The following is a 14,275-nucleotide window of genomic DNA, read 5'->3' on the forward strand; positions in this document are numbered from 1 at the left end:
AGGTGGAGGTACAATGAGCCAACAATTCTTTGTGGGGCCTGGAGGATCATGGAGGTGCATTCTTGTTCCTCCTAGCCTACAAGGAGACCTTAAAAAAATGTAAAGTTTATTTATCTTCTGCCACTAGATCCAATTCCTGACTGCTTCCCTGAGTACGGTTGGTGCAATCTATGCAGCCCTCAATTAAAATGAAGCCTCAGTCTGAATTAGGTCATTGTACTGTCACATTTACATTTTAATAAGTCCCTCGCCTGCTTGAGATGAAAGGCTCACAGGCTAGTCAAAACACGCCTGCAAAAATGGCACAGACTAGATGAATACTATGCTGTCTCCATTTTAATCACCTTGATGCCCCATTTTTGTCAGACATTTGGAGGTGGAGAGCATGCAGGAAGCATGGTAATATCCTTCATTGCCCACTTCCTCAAATATCAATCTGATTCTCCATTAAATTTACTACACTATCTACCTCCATAGAAATTGATCGCTCACATGCAAAACTCCTTGCATAAAACAGTTAAGTAGAATCTATCTATGCACTGTCCATCCTCTGTGCTTGGACATGTATTATCTGGTTCTAGGGTTCATAGCAATCTTGAACAGGTATTACTGAAAGAAGAGACATGCTGTTGAAGCTTTTTGTCTTGCATTCATCAGGCAGATGCAAGAATACCAAATTTCAAAGGAAGCAACAATTTATACTCCATGAGAAAAACGTGGTTGGCAAGTCGGCTCTGCTTGGTCGCGGTGTTGCCATGGTGAATGCAACAGCAAGCTATTGTTCCCCCATGCTTTTATTTAATTCAGAACTTCAATGCTGGTGCGATGCCAGGTACAGAACGTAGGCTTTGCATCCCAATGACTAGCAGATTGTATCAAACAGCATGTCCCTTCAGCTGTTTGCAATAGTCAGAGTACCAATCATTCCCAACCAATCAGTACTTGCAAAACTCAGAATATAGTGTCTAACATTACATGTGATTCTGCAATTGGGCAGCACTTGCTGGGCAATTCCAAGTGTGCTAAGACTTACACTAACAACCAATTTAAGATTATCTGTTGGGCTCGCAAAACAGCTCTCTTACACTTGCTAGAAGCTACAGATATACAAATGCAAATTGCCTGGCCTCTGCAGGCAAAAGGAATATGTCCAGACATGGTGCCTTTTTTAATTAAACAAAAGCATGGGGGAACAATAGTTCCCTGGTGCATTTGCCAAAGCAACACCTTGACCAAGCAGAGCTGATTTGTCAACCAATCGGCACTCTTTTCTCATGCAGTGTAAATTGTTACTTGCATCTGTCCTGATGCAAGATACAATGAGCTGGATTTTCCCCCCGCTGGGGGGGGAAGCTGATGGGCTGGCGCGTGCCGGCTATGCGCTCCTATGCAGGCAGAGGGGAATCCCTAAAATTGAGACTGCGCTCTTTCACGCATCCGCAAGAAAGAGCGTACTCATCTCTCTGAGGCTAAGTGCAGCCTCAGGGAGATCGACTCTACCTTCAACAATATTAAAAATAGAAAAAAATTTCCTCACGTCACCTCATGTGACAATGTCACATGAGCTGGGACATGTTCATAATTTCCATAACAACTTTATTAAAATTTTTAAAACCCTACATGAAACCTCATCCCGTTGGTGGATGAGGTTTCATGATTTTTCTAGTTGCCACCGGGGCTCCTGGCCTGCCTGACAACCTTAACGTTGGATGGGCAGGTCCTTTAATTGTTTAAATGATCAAGTCAATGGCTTCAATTGGCCATTGACAGGACGGCGGGCGCGCAGCTGATTTTGCTGTGCCCGCGCCTTCCTGAAAATTTAAATAGGACATGGTGACATCGGGAGTCCCGCCCAACATCATCTCGCTTCATTTTATGTGTCAGCAAGCGGGCCCTGCCCCCGCTGGTAAAATCCTGCCCAATATGTCTGTCTTTTCAGCAATACCCAAGTTCTGTACTACTAAGCAACTAATCCTGAACATATTAATGGGTGGCGTTACGCAAATAGATTATAGAGGACTCTCTCTTGCCATTTTCATCTTCCATATGAACAGCTGTTGATCTGCAAGTTGGAGTCAGAGGGAGGTCACCTTATTTGGATATTGCTGGTAGGTTTCTGCACCAGTAGACGTGCATCTTGAGAGTCCACCTGGTCCTATTTATCAGGGAGCCAAAACTCACCAAATCTTTCGTCAGTCAATGCTATGCCTCAATGCGTGACTGGGGAGATGCTGCAAGGAGGAAGATTTTAGATTCCTGGTATTTACTTATATGCAAGGGATCAAATGAATAAGGCAAATGAGCTGAGGGTACAGTTGGAAGTATATCAAAGCAATCATTGAACATGGTTTGAAGGAGGGTAGGAATGGCAATTCAAGCTTCTTGGTTACAGGGTTTTCAGATGGGATAGCGAGGCGGGTTAAATAGGAGGGGCAGTCACCAATGTATCCTCTAATTTCCCTTTGCTGTGTCACAGTCTGTTTCTTGCACCTACTGCAAGGTCCCTTTAAGATTGCCACCTGGCCACTTAATGGCCTCAGTCGGCCTCCAGATGGAAAGGCCGCCCTCAGCCTTCCCCACCCTTGACTTAATCGGAGAGTGTCAGGAAGGTGACAGGCATCATACCCTGGCATTTCCTTCCTGAGTCTACAGCATCACCCCTCCCCTGCCTTGCCTGCTCTGAGGTGGGGTGGAAATTAAAACCTGCCCATTTACATGGTGCAATACATTGACACAAACATAGGACGTGCGACAAATGGTTGGTGAGAACAGAATTTTTATTAAAGTCACTAACCTAAATTGCATACACACAGTAAGAAGTATTTTACATGTAACAATCTATTATTACACGCAATCACAGTTGGTACTGCATCATTTGACGAGTGATGCCACTTGGTGAACTAGTGAAACGTGGACTAGCTCTCCAATCAACACTCCTTCTTCTGGATTCAGAGAAGGACACTCTCACAAACACCAACTCAAGAAGGAAAAAAAGACACAAGAATTACATTTTATGTAGGTTGAAAAATCCAGCTTGTGGCAATCATTACAGGACAAGAGAGAAAAAGACTAGACATTGATAGAAAGGAGTACAAATCTGGAAATTCTCATGTAAACTATTTGAATGTTACAATCCTTTTCTGTTTTCTTGCTCTCTTTCCAATTTGCTTTCTCTCCTGTCCCCAGGGGATCACTTGCACTACGGCAATGGCCCAGGCAAGTTGGCAGAGCCTGACAGGCAGGGTTCTGCCTGGGGTCATTCAAGAGTTTCCTAAGGTTGATGTGACCACCATCGTTCTCTCTCCATTCAGAAGCTCTTTGTTTTAACTCACTACAATGCACAGAGTCACCAAAAGATGCCCATCAAGCATTGTTTCCATTAGAAAAGCTCTCTAATTGATCCCACCCATTCCCCTTTTTCTTATATCCTTGCCAATGTTCTCTTCATACATATTTAATTCCCTTTGGGAAGTTACTACTGAATCTGCTTCCACCACCCTTTTAGGCAGTGCTATCCAGAACATAACCGCTCACTGCATAAAAGAACTTATCTCCCCCCCGACATCCTGGTTGTTTTGCCAACTATCTTAAATCTGTGTCTTCTCGTTACTGACCCTCCTGCCAATGGAAGAATTTTCTTCTTATTTGTTCTCTCAAATCCCCTCAAATTTTAACTGTAGTGTTTGTTTTAAAGTAATATTTTAAAATGAAGATCAAACATAATGCCGTCAACTATCATTACTGCATTCCATATAAGAGCTTCCAAAGTGCGCACTGTCCCCATTGGCCAGTCCCCTTTGCAGGGACTGTTAACTGTGTCTCAGGACCAACTGTCTGGCATCACTGATGCCCAAAGACAACAACAACATGCATTTATATAGCACCCAATGTAAAACATCCCAAAGTGCTTCACAAGAGTGCAATCAAACAAAGAGTTGACGCTGAGCCAAAGGAGAAGACATTAGGAGGGGTGGTTAAATACTTGGTCAAAGAAGTTGGTTTTAAGTAGAGTCTTAAAGGAGGAGAGAGAGAAAAAATGAAGAGGTGGAAAGATTTACAGAGGGAATTCTGAAACTCAGACAACTGAAAGGATAGTGGAAACCACACAGTCGGATAACTCAACTCACTATAACTTTCAAATATCCAGGTTCACTATCAGAATTCCATGTAGTGGTATATTATTATTAAATCAAGTTTTCTATACATTTCATAATTGTGATCAAGTTTAAAAAATGTTACACCATCTTGGATTCAAATACAGTTTGTTTATATTCAGCTCGTACTGTACAACATAAGCATAAAACAAAAGTAAAGCATTCTTCTGTCTCCAGGACAACCCAAATATTACAAAAATAACACAACCACTTTACAATTATCTAATTACAAAAAAGATATGTCAGCTACACAGCATTAAAAATGTCGCATCTAAACTGAAAATCATTCACTCATTGCTCCTCACATACAAACTCAAAACCATGAAGCAGGTCAGGTTCCCACCAAACGACAGCAGTCATTGTGTAGGTCTGTCACATCACATGGAGAGAATACTATTCGGGTGGTGGGTAATTTACAGGCTAAAATCTAACCAGAGGGTTTAGGTAGTTTATATATATCTATATATATATATAAAAAAAGTGATATCTGGCAGCAAGTTACAGGCTAGAATCTAATTGATGGGTCCCCAGATTTTGTAACAAAACCATATAACAAGGAGTTGGAATGTTTCTAAACCTCTTTGATTGGGATTGCAGCTTTAAAAGTAGCTGGCATCTACTATGGCTGCAACACACACTTTTAACTCTTGTGTTTTCAAATAATGTACTGGAGGGTCTGCTCACAGACTGAGCGACTCCTGGAGTGTGTGCCAGCTACAATTGCGCTGTACATCAATCACAATCATGCATTAGTCAGGCAGAATGCACACAGCAATATACTGTTCACAATGGGGATCAAAAGAGGCCCCCCCCCACCGACACATCCTCTCTTCCTATATGGCTGGTACACAGCACACCTCAAAAAAGTGGCAACGTTCATTCAGCATGATAGTTCTGAAGAACATACTTAAAGAATAAATAGATTTGTTAATAAAGACACAGCTTACAACAACAGAAAACTTATAAATACTTAATCCAATGCAATCCTGAGTTGGCGATGAGAATGACTGCTCATATAAAGGGCATTTTCCCTGTTAGGTCTGTTTTCAGTTCAGGATTGCAGGAGTACTGGGCAACTGCAATCATTTGTCAGATTTCAGCTGTTTTAGGGTCCATAAGTAAAACCTCTTCTGTGCCACATTTCACCGGCTAGCAAAGAAGTTGCAGTGAGATCTCAGTAATACTTTTCTGTCGCACTGCCCTGTGGAGAGTTTGACCACAGCAGAGTTCTCGTTCTCACTTTGGCTTTTGCTCCATCATTGGTGGATATGAGAAACACAGGCAGCCACCTTGCTGTATGATTTTAAGTTGCGAGTCATATACCTGAGCCTTTGGATTATGCCAGGAACATAAACACAATATAAAAATAGCTCACTGTGTCTGACACAAGGGCTGGAGTGATGACTAAGTGGCATTAATATTGCTCTTTTCCTACCTATTTTCTTTCTGTCCATCTTTCTCTTCCTGTCTTGCACTCTTTCTCATTCACCTCAGCGCCTATCTGGCTATGGGAATTCCAAGGACTTTCCCTCGCTAGTAAGCAAGAAAAATCAATGCCTTTATTGACACAGGCCCACACCAGCATTCCAAGCAACGGTGAAAGTTCCTTATTAAATACATGGGGCCTAGGATGAGCTACTATTGTGTCTATCCTTGGTTGAACTCAGAAATGAAGCAGAACCCTGGCTTATGAATAACATCACAGAATTTCTTTCTCTCCCTCTCATGCCTAATGCTTTCAGTTCCATAGCCTTGACCTAACTGGCCCTCTGTGTCCTATCTGTCCTATCACAACTGAAGGTCCCATACCCTGTCCAACTCCTTATTGGCATTGAGGGACCCAACCCTCTGATTAGCTGATCGTCTGGGATGGGGGGTCCACCTCATTGATCGGCTGATCATCCAGACTGAGGGATCCACCCTTCTGATTGACTCCTTGTCCAGACCGTAGGACCCTCCCACTAACAAGATGGGCGTTTTATTCAGGAATTGCTTCCTCCCATGGTAGCTTTTCTTTGGTGAACAGATAGGAAACTGAGGCCAGACTGGCTGCTTGCTGTGGCTGCAGTCTTTCAATGTTGATATTTAAATTTGGCCCCCGTGATCATTCATACTCTGTCATTTACACACCAGTGCAATGCTCACACTGAAGCCAGCTCTCAGGATCTCAGTACTTCCTCAGTGAAGAATTTTGGACTGTTTTAGGTCTCCAACCTCTGCTCCCTCAGCAAGCAGTGCTCGCTGATACAGTGAAACATAGGAACGGACAGAGAGATGTATTATTTACAACAGTCCTTTAACTTATAAAAAAAACTATTTAATATAAATGCATCAAATAATTAATTCACATGAAGAGCAAAAAAAAACTCAAGTTACCAACAGACCCAACAAAGTGCATTCTGGGTGTTTCTTTGACGTAACTGGTGGGCTGAGGAAAAAGGTAGAAGGATTCTGGGTCATGGGATGAAGGCCAGGACACACACATCCTTACTGGTTGTAGGGATAAGCTAATCCACTCAGATAAACACAGACATTAACTCTGCCATAGGTAAAACTTTGAGCCTTGCATGTTTCAGATTGGTGGCGGACATCTTAAATGTCTCATAGTCGGGGTGAACATGCAGGAATTGTGCAAGCTTTCTGGGCTGTTTGGGAGGGGACACTGACCGGATTATCCAAGATTTGTTGACCTCTTCCCTAATCAGAATTTTTTGGTGCATCCTTGCTTAACAATGCTAAATTAATCCCATTTAACAGAAAAAATAGCTTGAAAAGTAAAGATTTTCTCCCTTTGAAAATAGATCTGCGCATAAACCAGTGCTAATGTCTATTCCACTGATCATCCACTCCATTCTGATCACTTTCGAGTCTACCTATTTTCATCCAACCTTCAAACCCACAGGCCCCTTGAATCACTTTTCAACCTGTAATGTCCTGGTTTTTACAAATCTGAGATCCAGAGCTGTGATCATTTTAAAGTTCACAGTGCGGCAGAATTTTAATATCCTTATTGCAATTACAATTTTTTTCCTCAAAAAAGGTCCCATACAGGGTCAGGAAATTGGAACGCAATAATTGAGTGATTTACAACAATTGAAATGAGTTAGGTCTGATTGAGATACCGTACATTAGATCACTGAATACCATAAAGCATTCACCAATCCTTCAATTTCCTCAAAGCTCATACACATTTAAACATTATTGCAAAATTACCCTGATATTGTGACTTTTATTATGTTGAAGTGCTGGAAAGTTCATGGGTGGGTAGATTGTGACTTTGTGCATTAGTGCGAAATGAGCGATTGTGAATCAGCTGCTTGTTTCACATCGCTCTCCACTTTTATTTTCATTGACTCCATTGGAGATAAAACAATGGGAGATTTGTAAAATGGGCTTTACAAATCACACAAAGTCAGGATCTACCCTAAATGTGTGTGAAGGCTGGATCAAACCTGGCTGTAACACACTGATCCATGGTCCGGCAACACTCATTGTTTGAGTTGATACAAGAATAGCCCCTTGTGGGGGTTGAGGTGGGGAGGGGAGGATGCCACACAGCCGCAAGTACCTTTGTACACACAACCCACTCCACCCAACCCACCGCACTTGAGTGCTATTAGCAGGCAAAGGTACACAATTTGGAAATGCTGCAATGGCATGTTCTTCTCTAAGGGACATTAACATCTTACATTAATATGTCAGATGGTTACAGCTCACTCATGCAATGACGCAGGGTCTAAGTGCACAATCTGTTGTTCAAGCGTTGACAGTCAGCTCCACAGCTTTCCATTTTCCTTTTTTGGTTTCTAAAGCTTCTATTTCTCATCCCGGTAGTGTGTCCTGTTACATACTTTCTACATTACTGGGGAATAATTCACATACTATCTAGTAAAGGTACATATACATGGTATATATAAACCACATACTGTATACATATTACTGGGCTATAACCCACTCAGCAGGGTATATATACACAGTATATAACCAACTTAAACTCTACATTGTATGGAAAATAACCCATATAAATTTACTTCAATGCACCTAACCACTGTTGGATTGATGATCTGAAGCCCAGAAGTCCAGTTAGGCCTGACAAACCAATTTCCAGGAGTGTAACTGTGGGTCTCAGGTTTCAAATTAAAGCAGCTGAGATACTGCCTATGTAGCAGTTTTTGTGAATATCAACACTATGGCACTATTCATTAGACTGTGATCTGACCAATCCAATCACTCTAAATATGTTCTCATGGTCTCTGGTTGCAAAGTCAACTCACTGAGTACATAGATGTGATCGACTGAACAGTGCATATATCCAAATGCCTGCACAAATCCTATTCCACACCAATACTTAGGCAATGTAACCCAGAAGGCACATGCCCTGCAGATCAATTTGAGCTGCTCTAAGTGACAGCAGGCATGCCTCCTTAAAACCCACCCATTGCCACTCCTGTCATCATCCTGGCTGAAGTATTTCCAGAATGAAGTGCAGCAATCCCTGTGCATTTGGTGTTAGTGCATCATCTCTGCAGTCAGAGAGAGACACTCCAGGAATCCGAAAACTAGGTTTTGACAAAGCAAAGATGTTTACAGGGTGTTTGAGGAGATGATAATCCTAAGAGATACAAAGTGAAAGGATTGCATTCTGGTCTCAATACATGGAACCACACCTCATTGAACCTGGCCTCTGGCCCTGATGCTGTTTGTAACCCAAGGCAACCAGCATCGCAGTCTCATGCAGTCCATTTCAATGACTTCTTTTGAGTCATGTGCAAGGGTTAAAGAGTTTGCTCCTCATAGGCTTCAATAAAGACTAAACAGTGAAAGAGGAGGACGTTAACCAGGGGCACTTTTACAAGAAGATAACTACCACAGTTCCACTTTACTGGGGCGAGGCCACATAGCAGCCACTGAACTGTATCAAAGTGACATAGGTGCTCCGATATGAAGGTCTCAACTCTGAGCTTGGAAAAGACCTCAATCACTATGGTTCCAAGGTACCTCCGATTGACTCAAACAGAAGGCTTCCGCTTCGATTTCAACTTCTGGACTTTGTTTCCTGAACCTCTAACTATGCCAGAAAGTGAACAGGTTTTTTATATATATGTTTTTTTACAAAAAATAACTAAGTACCTTCTGGAGGATGATATTGGTTCCTAAGGTATTACATTGTGGCACTAAACGCACCACTGGCAGTCCAGTACCTAGCCATGGTTATCTGAGGGATGTGGAAATATGTGCAAATGGCATCATTTTGCCTGCAATGCCACAGCTTTGGTATGTTAGTCACTGTGGCCTTAGCGTTACACAAAAAAGAGATTGTTGATCTATAACTCTATTGTTGCAATAAAAATTTAAAAAACAAGGCTCGATGTTTGGAAGAGTATGCTACAATAAAACAATTGTCTAATATAGAACCTGCAGAGAACTCTGGTCTCTCCATAGGAAGTTATAGTGTGGTTGTGCCTCTTTGCCACTCAGTATTGGGTGGGTGCTGGAGATCCCTGGCTCAGGGCCTGTACTTCTCGTTATATCTGTGGATTGTCACACAGCCATGGTAGGAGATAGGCCTGGGCATGGCAGCCATTGCTGTGATGATTCCTGTGGCTGGGTCGTAACACGTAATAGTGTCAGTAGCCTCTCCAGTTTCCTTTCTGCCACCTAGGATGTAGACCTTGCCGTTACAGACAGACATGCCGCAACTCTCCTGCGTGATGTAGCAAAAAAGAACTTGTATCAGAAACAAGTATATAACAGACTAATACCCTTCGGTATCCTCATTATCTATTATTGGGGTAACGGCAAATGCATCAACAGGTAACACTGACGCTGTGCAGTCTGGTTTTAACAGTATTTATTATCATTCCATCTTTCAGTAAGATTAATTTTTGAGCTCAGTATAGCAGTAACTAACTCCCAATTGGTCATTGGATTTCCTGAACCAGACAGTATCCGTGGAGACACAGTCAGGAACAGTGTGCAGGGGGAGGGGTATTGAGTGATGGTTTGAGGAAGCCAGATTAACATCAGTAGACATGCAGTCTGTAACATAAGGTAGAATCATAGAGTCATAGAATGATTACAGCACAAAAGGAGGCCATTCAGCCCATCGTGTCTGTGCCAGAAATAACATAATTAGTCTCACTCCCTCGTCTTTGCCTCATAGCCCTGCAATTTTTCTCTCTTCAGATAATTATCCAATCATCTTTTGAAAGCCACAATTGAATCCGATAGTTACTTGATTTGTAATCCTCTCCGTTTTTCAATACAGGATGTAACATTTTCTAACTTTCAGTTCTCCGGTGCTATCATTGATCCAGTGAGCATTGGAAGTACTGGGGGAGAGGTTACTAAGCGACAGTGTGAGGGAGCTGGATTAACATCAGTAGAGATACAGTCAATAACACAGGGTGCTGGGGAGAGGAGTTACTGAATGACATTGTGAGGGAACTGGATTAACATCAATAGAGATACTGTCAGTAACACAGTAACCCCTTTCCCCAGAACCCTGACTGACAGTAGGAGGGAGCTGGGTCAACACCAGCAGAGATACAGTCAGTAACACAGAGTGCTAGGGAAAGGAGTTACTGAATGACATTGTGAGGAAACTGGATTAACATCAATAGAGATACAGTCAGTAACACAAGGTGCTGGGGGGAGAGGGATTACTGAGTGACAGTGCGAGGGAGCTGGGTTAACATCAGCACAGATACAGTTAGTAACACAGAGTGCTGGGGAGAGGAGTTACTGAGTGACTGTAAGAGGGACATGGATTAACACCAGTAGAGATACCGTCAGTTACACAGGTGCTGGGGAGAGGGATTACTGAGTGACAGTGTGAGAGACAAAAACAGAAAATGCTGGAAAAACTCAGCAGGTATGACAGCATCCGTGGAGAGAGAAACAGAGTTAATGTTTCAAGTCCATATGACTCTTTTTCTGAGCTAAAGAGAAGTAGAAATGTGGAATTTATACTATTTAAATTGGGGGGGAGGGGTGGCTGGAGCAGGTGAAGCAAGATAGGAGGTCAGCGATAGGTAGGGGCTAAGGAGAGATTGACAAAGATGTCATGGACACAAGACAAAGGGAGTGTTAATGGTGGTGGTGAAGGCTAAAGAAGGTGCTTTTAGTGGCCTAAAGGTAAGATAGTAGAATATGTTAATAGCAAATCAAGGGTCAGCACTCTGTGAAAGAACAATATGGAAACAAATCACAGATGGCCCTGTTGGGGGCTGGAGAGGGGAGGTGGTTAAAAATGATTTTAAAAATTAATAAATGAATACAAATAAATACATTTAAAAAATAAAATAAATAAAAATAAATATGAAAAAAGGATTTTAAAAAGGGGTAAAGATAGAGGACAGACTTCATGGTCTGAAGTTGTTGAACTCAATATTAAGTCCAGAAGGCTGTAAAGTGCTTGATCGGAAGATGAGATGCTGTTCCTCCAGTTTGCATTGGGTTTCACTGCAGCACTGCAGAAGGCCAAGGATGGACATGTGTGAGAGAGCTGGATTCGCATCAGTAGAGATGCTCCTGTTTAATCTCAGCAGCATGGTCCCACACTGGGCTCAGTAAAACACTCAAAACAAATATATTCTAAGAAATTGAATAGAAAGAAAAACACAGAATTGGAAGGAAACGAAGGCTTTAATAATTTACTGCAGCTCTTTAGAATAATTTAATAGCTGCTGTTGAAGGCATTCCTCACCGACTCTCTCTCTATCTTTCTCTCTGTCCATCTGTTTGTCCATCACTCTGTGTGCCTGTGTGTTCCCCTGCCCATGTGTCTCTCTCTTTCCCTCTCTTATCCAGTCTTGTTTGCTGTCCCTCACACAAATATAGACAGTCAATAGTGACAGGCTGATCGCCCAAGCCCAGCCTCATCTTGTCCTTTCACCTCTCTCAGCATGGGTTCCCTGCTTAATGATCAAAGGGGCCATGGCTGAGCTTGCACTCCTTAACCCTGGAATCTGGGCTATTTTCTGTTTCAGTGTTTTTGGCACACACTGGGAACAAATACAAGTAAACTCTGAAATGTATATCCTTGATATTCTTAGTGATGAAAGGAATAGTTGGAAAATCAAAGGCAGGAGGTCTCGAATTTCCTGCTTTACACTTCCAGCATTCACTAGAAGCACTGAAGCAGGAAATGCCATTCATCATACCCAATTCTATTGCCCTACTATCAGCTAATTCAGCACAGGAGGAGGACAGAACTAAAGCCAAACCACCCAGTAAAAAGCAGCTGTATTTTTCTATTTCTGATCATTTCAGGAACAGCAAGATCATATGACATGGTGGAAACTTTCACAGTGGAGGTGCTGAGGAGGGTTTGATATAGTTACCTGTCTGCTGAAGGTATTCACCACGTGCATCCAGTAGTCCTCCACTGGGTCATAGCAGAAGATGGATTTGGTCAGACCCCCGGCCACATATATGAGGTTGTTCAGGGACACTGAGGTGATGCACCGTTTAGCAACGGGGATGGGCGCTCGTAGCAGCCAAACATTAGTGGTTGGGTCGTAACACTGAACCTGTCAGAGAGCAACAGGGAGGTCAATAAATATGCCAATGGTCACTGTAACAAACATGAAAATACATATAGAGCTATTGCAACAAACACAAAAATAAACACATCGGTATGTAACCAGCATTCAAAATACATGGGGGCAGTACGTGAATTTGCCCCTGAAAGCCCCCGAAACGCCCGGGAAAATTCAATCACGATGCAAGCAATTAGAGAAAAGTCATCCCCATACGTGGAAGTGACAAATTCTGTCAGGTGCTGCTTCTCCAGTCACAGCCTAGTTCTTTTCCACGCTTGCTGCTGATAGGCTTACCTGCAATTTTTTTATTCGGCGCTGGCATGGCCAACATTTATTTCCCATCTCTTATTGCCCTGGAGAAGGTGGTGGTGTGCCTGAGTAGCTTGCTTGGCCATTTCAGAGGGCAATCAAAAGTCAACCAAATGACCTAGAGTCACATGTAGGCCAGACCAGGTAAGGAAAGCAGGCTTCCTTCTCTAAAGGACATTCAAATTCAATTGATTAAATTCAAATTCCACCAGTTGCCATGTCACCAGAGCATTAGCCTGGGCCCCTGGATTACTAGTCCACTGACATTACCACTACTCCACTGTCTCCCTGAAGATGTGTGAGTCTGGACTTGGGCATGATACTTTTAAAAATTATAAATAAAATGGTGATACATCAAACACCAAATGTATGAGAGGCAAGATTCTTTCATCAGGGATTCTATCCATATTTGGTGCAAACCTTATCAGAGCATGTGTTGTCATCAGGCCCTCCTCCAATCACGAAGAGCTTACTGACACAGCTGACGACAGCCGGTGAGCTGACTGCTTCTTTGAGTGGTGCAACCTCGACCCAACGGTTGGAAAAAGAGTCGTAACACTCCACGCTGCTCAGTCGATTCTGACCATCATATCCTCCCACAGCATACACCTGGAGCAGGGCAAGGTAAAGAAAAACTGCTCAAGTCAACAGAGAACTTTCAAAGTAGCTTTCACCATGTTGCTTAAAAAAATGGGAATGTGGGCCTTGGTTCTGTACCTCAAATCCCAATTCATATTTGATGCAAGTATTTAAAAAGGGTCTTTGGTTATAAGGCTACAGCTATTAGTAAATGGATCGCACTTACTGCTGGTGCTCTCAACACTTAGGCAAGCATTTTTCACAGCTGCAATGGGCAGCCCCCAATGATCCAGTACTATGGGAGAGGGAGCTTGTGTTCCCATATTACAGATGAAGGTTCCTATTCTAGTGATGTTGAGTAAGGAACTCTTCTTCAGGTACTATTGGGGAAGGAGCTTGTGATCTGGTACTGCTGGGGAGGGGATTTGTGTTCTAGCACAGTTGGTGAGGGGGCTCCTGTTCCAGTACAGATGGGGAGGGAGCTTGTGTGCTGGTACTGTTGGGGAAGGGGTGTGTGTTCTAATATTAGTGTGGAGAGAGCTCCTGTTCAAGTACAGGTGGGGAGGGAGCTTGTGTGCTGGTACTCTTGGGGAGGGATCTCATGATCTATGAACCCTAAAGATTTTACCCTTTTCGAACTTGGCTCACTGGATTCTCATGGCACAATTTATAGATAAGGATGTCAAC

At 42.7% G+C, this 14,275-nt stretch overlaps 1 protein-coding gene across 4 annotated transcripts in view; it reads right to left on the reverse strand.

The window, feature by feature from the left end:
• Positions 1-2,759: 2,759 nt before the first annotated feature.
• klhl24a (kelch-like family member 24a) overlaps positions 2,760-14,275 on the reverse strand; it is a 30,235-nt gene continuing 18,719 nt past the window's right edge. For all 4 annotated transcript variants that reach the window (XM_041212246.1, XM_041212268.1, XM_041212260.1 and 1 more), the window contains exons 5-7: positions 13,430-13,618; positions 12,500-12,688; positions 2,760-9,858 (exon numbers count right to left, since the gene is read on the reverse strand). In XM_041212246.1, coding sequence (XP_041068180.1) covers positions 9,661-9,858; positions 12,500-12,688; positions 13,430-13,618 — 576 coding nt within the window. In that variant the 3' untranslated portion in view covers positions 2,760-9,660. The remainder of the gene's footprint in view (positions 9,859-12,499; positions 12,689-13,429; positions 13,619-14,275) is intronic.

This window comes from Carcharodon carcharias, chromosome 2 (assembly GCF_017639515.1).
Source record: "Carcharodon carcharias isolate sCarCar2 chromosome 2, sCarCar2.pri, whole genome shotgun sequence".
NCBI classification, from domain to species: domain Eukaryota; kingdom Metazoa; phylum Chordata; class Chondrichthyes; order Lamniformes; family Lamnidae; genus Carcharodon; species Carcharodon carcharias.